We start from the raw sequence: 9421 nt of genomic DNA, 5'->3' as shown, positions 1-9421 counted from the left end.
TTCCTCCAAGGGCGTTCCCACAGGTTCAGCTCCGCAAAAAACTTCCTAACTCAACATATATTTTCACACTTTCTCAATAAAATTACACTGAGAAAAATCCGTTCTCCGGACAGCGGTATATTGTACAAATATACGGAATCCCCTTGCTTGCTACAGAAATCAATACGGAGCATGCGTTATCGGTATGCTACATATGCATTGCCCTTAGATGTTACATCATGCCGTTGCGGGATGTCTGATATCTAACAGTCTTCCTTATATTACCTACATATATGTATGTTACCATCGTCAGCTATATGTTATATACGACCATACCGCCTATATTGTTTCATACATAAAGTACGTACAGACGGAACACTTATGCGTTTGATCTTCATTCCACAATCAGTGTTTACAGCGAGTAAGTGTTCACTGACTTGGGAATGTAGATCAAAGGAAAGGACAACAGTCTCCTGCATAAGTTGATAGTTAAAACAAGAATAAACCAGATTCAATATCATTGATATACCAAACAACAAGAGCAATGAGTACTTATGGACTTTGTGTCAAGTGTGCATTTTGACTTTTCTCGCCTTCTGCTGGTAGTGGCATTCTTCACCAGTGCTGCTGTGGGTTTGATAAGACAGTGTTACAACTAGAGGAAAGAAGAGCTTGAGAGCCTTGACTGAACTAACCATTCATCCTACTTTATTTTACTTCACAACAACGAATTTTCAGTTGAATTTGTGAACAAAACACTAGTTTGGGTACAAAATCTTGCTGCCAGAACCTCGCAGATCCAAACCTCGGCTGGCCAAAACCTCGCGTCCCAAAATCTCGCCATACCCAAAATCTCGCCTGCCAAAACCTCGTGGTCCTAATCTCTAGACATAGAATCTCGCCTGGTCTAAACTACGCGAGACGTAATCTTGCCTGGGAAGAAATGTCGTCAGTATAAAACCTCGTCACGACGATTTCTTCGATGTAGAATGCCCTATATATTGTTATACGGATATATTTTGTAATAACACATAAATGCATTAAAATAATGACAAGAAAAATTTCTAACGCGTGCTTTGAAAATCTGTATATATTTTATAAAAATGAAAATGACTATGTTTGTGACATCATACCTCTTGAGCTACTCTATCGATCTCAATCAATTTTTGAACATAGGTGAAGTTTGGACCTAGGATGTCTTTTGTGATTTCACTTTGACGGCGGGTGGTTTTTGTCATTTCACTTTGACGGGAAGGCGGAGGGGAAGGGGGAAACATATAGAAATAAATCAAAATGAAAGTGGCTGCGTTTGTGACTTAATAACTCTTGAACCACACGACCTGTCTCGATCAAATTTTCAATACAGATGGGGTTTCAGCCTGGGATGGTTTTTATTTCACTTTGACGGTGACCTTAGTAAATTCTAACAAAATCGAATAATATTTATGAAAGTATGAAATAATATGTGAGTTTGTACGTCCCTTATTTATGTCCTATAGGTTAAAGGAGACGTAGATGATCAGGGTGAAGGAAATGATGGAATGAGGAAAGTGGAAAAAAACGGGAATACCCAAGAAAGCCCACACACACGATGTTTTGTATCTTTTTCTTGTTCTTCTTCTTCTTCTTCTTCTTATTATTATTATTTGTAATATGGAGTTGCATATTAAGAAACTCATTGGGTAAATTTTAAGAAAAGGTTTCATTCCGCAAGTGTTTGGCCAAGCGAGATTTTGGTCCGCGGTATTGAACGGCGAGGTTTTGACAAGGCGAAATTTTGGCTCACGGGGTTTTGGGCGGAGAGGTTTTGGTCACGCGAGATTTTGGGTGGCGAGGTTTTGACCACGCGAAGTTTTGAACCGCGAGATTTTGGACAGCGACATTTCGGCCCCGGGATTTTGTCCGTATCCCCAAAACACCTCCTAGAGTATGACGTCATTACTTAATACTTTGACCCCGCTTCTGCTCAAAAACACAAAACGCGCTTTGTTGTGTCTTATGGTATAATAAAGAACTAACTATTCCCAAAATTTCAGATTTTTTTATCCAGACCCATTGAAGAAATAGAACAGTGAAACATGCTAAATTGGCATAATTCCCCAACTTTAAGGCTTTTCCTAGTGGTGGGCACAAAACCGGTTTTTCGGTTTTCTCAAAAAAAAACGGTTCGGCTTTTCATCGAAACCGGTTTCGGTTTTCTTCAAATCCGATTCGTTTTTTTCCAAAACCGGTTCATTTTTTCATGGGGTCCGGTTTTGATTTTCTTCAAAACCTGTTTGCCGTCTTCTTCCAAAATGTTTGTCAAGGATCCTCTCGTACTTGTAATTTAATTTAAAAATTTACTTCTCATATACCCTTTACGTGCAGTCCATTTACTACATTTCTTTTCATATATTTACCTTTCTTATAGTCGGCACGCAGTCAGCGTTTCGACGTCTTTACAAACATCATTTGTCGTTGTCGTTCCGTCCGCTGAATGCCAACTTTCTGCGGACTCTGTTTTCATAAGACATATTTAATGGAATTAGTGTCTACCCGCAATAAAAATCTTCGGACAGTTTCAATTTTTTACTTAATCATTAAAGAAAATACAGGTTCTATGCATTTTCAAAAATTCGACTCGTTGCCGCTGGTACGCGATATTGAAACTTTCGCCGAAGTCATTTTTCAAGAAATTGCCGACAGTGTCTTTTTACAGTCGTCGTCCGACTGTCTGCCGACTGTTTCGAGAAAGCTTTATACCAGAGAAATATAAGCCCTAATTCGTATTTTAAAGCAACAAATTACGTTCTAAGTCTCTGCTTCCTTTTGGTGAACGACTCTGTTTTTGCTCGTCGCGGTTGAAAATCGCGCGGAAAGACGCCAGTGTCCGGCGCCGGCAATCCGACCGCGGCATCTGGTCGGCATGGACAAATTATCCGACTGTAGGCGGCAGGATCTTGATGGGGACACCGGTTTTGAAGAAAACCGAAACCGGTTTCGGCGAAAAACCGAACCGGTTATAGGGAAAACCGAAATGTCGTTTTTCGGGTTTCGTTTCTTTCTAGAAACCGATTTCCGGTTTTTATTTAAAAAACCGGTTTTGCCCATCTCTAGTTTTTCCATTAATATATATATATATATATATATATATTAATGGCCATAAATGCAGGTGTGGTGTAATCTTGGAGCTCACCGAAAGATATTGGTAGTGGAAGCATAATACACTCAATATCTTTCACATGCCACCAAGAATAAAAAGGGCTACAAATAATCGGGAGATCTAGGAGGCCATGGAAAAAGTGTTCAGTCATCTTAAGTACATCGCCCAATCTAACAAAGTGGGAGTTCATCGTTCAGAAAGCACATAAATGTATGTTGTGTGACGAAAGGAAAGTCGCATCGAACATTTACAACTGTCTGTCTAAAACTTGGACAGTTGCTGTATATTTTCATGTATACAGTTTTTAATACAGCATATCAGATCCGATGAATGACCTATAATATTCTGTATACTTCAAATCCAGCAGGCGACAATACCTGTCTCCTGCCCTCTCCCAAATGACGTTCCTAAACGCAGATATCAACAAACTTAAGTGTAAAATAACGATTATCTAAACGAGGGATTATGTTTGTTTACTCTAGTTCCAATTACTGTATTATACGCTTATTTAATTGATTATTTTCAACAAATGTCATTGTAAATTATGATAAACTGACAATGTTGATGACTTTGCTTTACTAAATATGAAGTGAAGGAAATCCTTCTTTTTCTTAAGTACAGTATTGCACTTAGAAGTGCTTGACTTTTATTTATATATACTTTTTCTTGCATTGTATATGGTACTTATACATATCAAAGACTCTGATAAATACTTCACTTTGAATGAATACCATGTAAATCCTCCCACACAACAATACTAGCATTAAAGATCTCCCTTAAAGACTGTAACGAAACGCGTGTTATTACGCAAGTACACGCTTGAAGTTGTGATAAGTCACTTTGCACGCACATATCACGTTGACTAACAGTAAGTGCTACTACTGTTTATTTATTTTTTTTACATATTTCGAATGCTATACAAACATTCAGGAACAAAGATTTTTATTTTTTTTTATTACGTAAATTGGAAACACAAATTGTTCTTGTTCATTTATTTCTTTATTGTACCTCATAAACATATTATATTCATAAGTTACCGGCAACATCAAAGCGAAAACTTGAAATACATAGTCAGAAGGAATGGTTCGTTAAAATATCTTTTTTTCCTAGTAAATAATATTCATGTTAGAAAATTAATCCAACAGCGAATACCACTATCATATCTTTAATATTTGTTAAATAAACAAATCAATTATTTAGATTTATGAGTAACATAAGTGCAATAAAATATTCTAACAAAGAGCAAAAGAGTAAGAGGGAGTCCGACATCAAGAATTCTCCATTCATACCCAGAAATAGGAGTATTAATTATTTTCCAACAATATTGTAAGTAAGGACTTCAGAAATAATCTAGTCCAATGAATGAATGGGACAGTTATACAGTGCGTCCCACTAGCTTTCGAACCCGAAAAAAAACGTTATAATTTCCGAACAAATATACATAGGAAAATGTAATTCACAATACACGTACCTTGTTTCATGCCGAATACATGACCGTCACAGCAGGTGCTGAAAGTGTCCTCCCTGGACGTCAAGACATGTTTGTATACGGCGTTCCATATTGTGAAAAGTCCGATGTAGAGCAGTGCTTAAAGTGAGGCGGTATGAGCCGGTTATGCATCCGAAAGTTAGAAAATCAGCCGGTATGGCATACCGGTAAAAATAACTTATTTTAAATTATTTAAATTGTAGAAAAAATACACATAGAAATAAGGACGACGTTAGTATTGAGTTAACAAATATGTTTGTACTATCAAAGATTTCGTTTCATTTTCATTTTTGTCCTTCGTTCAATAAAAGACCTCCCATCCCTCGTTCACTGTGTCGTTCATCTATTTACAAAATGGCATTTTCTTGACAATTGGTAAAAAAAAGACTTCTTACCCCCCACCGCCCCATGTTTTGGCCAACATCGAGGGACAACATCATTCATATTGCTTTGCTTGAACAAAGAGGCTTTGCTTGGGGATGTGGGCTAAACCCGCTTCTGAAAAACAAGAAGTGAGGTACCAAGGAAGCAAGATAGGTTTTATTGCACCGCCCTGGATCCAGGCGTTGTCGCTCGTAGTTTTTAGAAGGCAATTTTAAAAAAAGAATGGAAATAATGAATATTTGAATGAAAGGAACTTCGCAAAAATCATCAATGATCAAAATTTTGAATTGTGCAAAACTACAGACAAAATGTATACAGAGTGGCATTACGCACTAAATGCACACACAAGACAAAATTGCACACATTTTGTGTAATTACACACATTGGCAACGCTGTGCCCCTTCTGGTGGTGTGGTGCTGGTGTCAATGTGTGTTTTCCCGTACGTCCCTCGAAAGAGCAGGGACAAGTTGCTGCGACCGAAAGCTTTCAATTGTTTGATGCGGAAGCATTGCCACAATGATCTATTTGAAGATCTTCACTCGTCAAGACCAAACGACTGAATGACTAATTGGCAACAAAGTCGAGGTCATTCACTTCGTTTCCCTAATCAAAGGGAGGGTTTCCTCCGTCAGTGGGTGGCGCGGGTGGGACCTAACTATGTTTCGCATATTTCCGAGGTTTAATCTGAGATTGACAGGCTTTAGTTCGCGTAGTTCCCAGCTTACTATAGCGCCTACGCACAAGTTGTTTTCGACATTTGGCAGGTGCGAACTACGCATGTCTAATTCAGGCCGTTTCTAAGTGTGTTGCTTTGCTCCTTGTTGTGATTGTGTGTGGTGTGCTAATTAAGAAAAATGAAGCGTACCCAGAGGTCAATAGAATCTTATTTCAGTGCTTCTAGTGGTAATGCGAAGAAAAGTAACTCTGGTGTAGGTCTTTCACAGGAAGACTCCGGAAGTCTACAGGAGAAATCTGCCGGCGCAAGTTCAAGTGATACTAGTGGTCAATTGTTGAAATCCAATAGTGCACCTTTGTGTTGGACCCAAAACCAAGTTAACATGTTTAAAGAAAAGTATCCTTGGTTAACTGTCTCGAATACTCTTGGCTGTGTAAATTGTCGTAAAGTTCAGGACTTGAAATTGTATTCAAGTGTTGGCGTTTCGCTGTCACAACAGTGGATTGCGGGTAGTGTTAAACCTTTCGGGTCTACAACGGAAATGCAACAACATTCATTGCGGAAGAAAATTTTCGAACATAAGAAAAGTATTGCCCACTGTACCGCGGAAAAAATACTCTTGGAAGCTGAAAACCAGAGCTTAGAAAAACTTTTTGACAATGAAAGCAAATGTAGCTTTGAAACAACGTGTCGAGTTTTTCGAACAGCATACTATACTGCAAAACAAGACAGGCCGTTTCTGGATCATTCCCATTCAATAGATCTTCAAGCCGCCAACGGCCTTGATATGGGGCGAATTTTACACAGTAATGTTGTATGCCCGGACATTGTAAGCCATATTAGTGCTGAAATGAAAAGTAGACTTATTGAGAAAATTAAATCTGCTAAGTCCATGATAGGCATTATTGTTGATGAATCAACCACATTAAGTAACAAAAGCGCGTTAAATATTTATATACGTGCGCGTATTCCGGATAGCGAAGGAGTTGAAAGTAAAGAAAATAACTGTAGTGATGATATTTATACGTTCTTTTTAGAACTATTGGAACTTCCGGATCAAAAATCAGATAAAATATACAACGTTCTTATGGATTGTCTTCGAAGGAACGGTTTTGATGATAATTATCTCGGGGACTACCTGGTTAGTTTCACAAGCGATGGTGCTAGTGTTATGTGCGGGAAAAAATCTGGAGTCGGATCAAGATTACAACAACAATTTCCAAAAATCGTGTTGTGGCATTGCCTTAGTCATAGATTGGAACTTGCTGTAAATGATGCACTGGAGACTATTGGTGGTGGTGTGAATCATTTTAGTATTTTGGTTAGCGCTCTGTACCCCCCACCGCCCCACAGTCTCTCTCCAAAAAATTCGAACGAACTTGAAATGTGTGCACATGATGTTGCAAGTCAACTTAAAAAGATAGGTCGCATTATAGATGTAAGATGGGCGGCGTCTTCTTTTCGCTGTGTAGAATCTGTATGGAGTTCATACACTGCAGTATATACACATTGCTCTACAGAATCTAAAAACAGCTGCCGCAACAGTAAAGAGCGAAGTCAGTTCCAAGGACTAGCAGATAAACTAAGCTCCTACAATTTTATTAAACTTTTAGGACTTCTCTTTGATATTCTGCAGGAATTAAAAAGTCTGTCGGAATTATTGCAAATGCGTGACTGCACCATAAAAAGGGTTTATGATATGATAAAGCTATATATAAATAGAATAGAGAGTTTAAAATGTAAAGCTGAAGTATTCAAAAGTGTTGAAACCGGGGTTTTCAAAGGAGTGAAACTTAACAAGCACATTAATTTTCCATCTGTCAACAAATGCCAGTTCATACAGTGTATAGTGGATAACCTCAAAATACGAACCATTAATGAAAACGATACGAATCACAAGCTAATAAGTCAAATAGAATCTGTTTTCAGTGACTCCGGTGACATTCGACAAGGTGAGAAAGAAATCAAGGAACTTGCTTTTAGGTTTGGATTAAATTCACATGATGTTCTTCGCGACTTTGTGCAATTTAAAGCAACAGGGAAGAGGGTTGTTACTGAAACTGTAAAAAGGTGCTTCACCGCTCTTAACACCATAGCAATTAGCAGTGCAGATTGTGAACGTGGTTTCAGTAAAATGAACATAATAATGTCTGATCTTAGAAATTCGCTACAATTAATACAGTTTCGAGTATAATGTTTGTGTCATTAATCGGGCTCCCTGTACACACGTTTAATCCTGAGCCGTATGTTAAGTCTTGGTTACAAAAAGGAAGGCGCAGTGCAGACTACAGAAGATGTCAGCAACAAGAAAAGAAGGAAGATGGACCTTATAAGAAGCTGTGGTGGATACTATGACTTAATGTTCCGGATAGCAGACATTTGTAATAGAAGCCAGGTTAGTAAAACTAGTTTAATATTCTAATCGTGTTCTAAACAGAAGCGTCATTTCAGATTTTGTTTGGGGGAAGCAAGACCCCTTGATATAAGTAAAATTTCGCGTTTTTCACTGACTTACTGCTATTCTATGGGTAAAATCTATATAAATCTCAAACTCGGGGGGATTGCCCCTGCCCCCCTAAATGACCCCCTTGGTTCTAAAGTAGGTCTATGTACAATGTGTTTTGTATATTTTTAGGGGTCCACACTTGTGTAGAAAGTATAAGAATTTTACACTTTGAGCTGATAGATTTTTTTTTTTTTAAATCGTAAATCGACTACACATTTTTCTGTTCACTGGATTTGTATTATGTGCTGGTAATTATTTACCGAATAATATGATGATTAGCAATATTTAAAGTTTCCATTTTATTGAATGGAATACAATGCAATACAATGGGATACAACGGAAAATAATATTCATTGAATATTAATATTTATTTTTGTTAGGCTGATGAATGTGAGGAATAAAACATTTACGTATTTGTTTTCTCTCTCTCTCTCTCTCTTTCTGTAATTTTTCACATCAAAAATGGTGTAAAAATATCAGAAGTAGAGATGTTCTTTAGGGTTCTGGCCAGTGGCGTATTTACGAATTTTTCGGGGGGACTGCTAACTTTAGTCCTGGAAATGTGAAAATTCTGCAAGATATGCCGTTTACTTTAATATAGTAAATAAAATTTCGGGGGCAAGGGGAGTTAAGCCCGGAGGCCTCATAAAATACGCCACTGGTTCTGGCAAAAGTAGTGCTAAAAGTGGTCATATTTGTTCCATACCGTCACCTCATCTGATGTCACTTTAAGCACTGATGTAGAGTCTCCGGTGTGATCTCATGAATCGCATTCTCAATGTTGTTTCGCAACTCTTGCAGAGATCGTGGGTTGTTTCTGTAGACACAACCTTTAAGAAAACCCCATAAGAAGAAATCAGGTGGTGTCAAATCCGGGGATCTTGGCGGCCACAATCCTTTGGAGATTATCCTGTCACCAAAAAAGGACTCAATTTCTGCCATGGCCACGTTAGAAGTACGGCATGTTGCAAATAACCGCGACGCAGTTCTTGATTGTCCAGCTGATTCACAAATTCACTGAAGATGTTTAAGTAAACTTGTGTGCTTACTGTATCTTCAAAAAAGATGGATCCAATGATACGCTGTCGGGAAATTGCACACCAAACTCCCACCTTCAAGGGATGAAGCGGAATTTCATGGTACACATGCGGATTTTCGGCGGCCCGCACCCGAGTATTCTGCGAGTTCACATAACCGGAGAGATGGAACCAAGCTTCATCTGTGAACCAAGTATAGTCTAGGAT

General features: G+C 38.3%; 2 protein-coding genes across 2 annotated transcripts in view; both read left to right on the top strand.

Moving 5' to 3' along the window:
• Window positions 1–5849: 5849 nt before the first annotated feature.
• Window positions 5850–7865, top strand: LOC145667706 (E3 SUMO-protein ligase KIAA1586-like). Its single transcript, XM_081735166.1, has one exon. It carries the CDS (start codon window positions 5850–5852, stop codon window positions 7863–7865), a length of 2016 nt encoding a protein of 671 aa, XP_081591292.1.
• A 51-nt stretch (window positions 7866–7916) lies between these two features.
• The window catches only part of LOC145667705 (facilitated trehalose transporter Tret1-like), a 26342-nt gene continuing 24837 nt past the window's right edge, over window positions 7917–9421 (top strand). Inside the window, exon 1 of the mRNA XM_081735165.1 lies at window positions 7917–8066. Coding sequence (XP_081591291.1) covers window positions 7917–8066 — 150 coding nt within the window. The remainder of the gene's footprint in view (window positions 8067–9421) is intronic.

The sequence above is a fragment of the Thermobia domestica genome, chromosome 13 (assembly GCF_964235325.1).
Source record: "Thermobia domestica chromosome 13, izTheDome1.hap1.1, whole genome shotgun sequence".
NCBI classification, from domain to species: Eukaryota; Metazoa; Arthropoda; class Insecta; order Zygentoma; family Lepismatidae; genus Thermobia; species Thermobia domestica.
Note: the sequence above shows the minus strand (reverse complement) of the source record. Positions and strands in the feature narration are given on the sequence as shown.

Bases quoted from the DNA above. Each gene is read 5' to 3' on its own strand.
- LOC145667706 (XM_081735166.1), top strand. From the start codon at position 5,850: ATGAAGCGTACCCAGAGGTCAATAGAATCTTATTTCAGTGCTTCTAGT.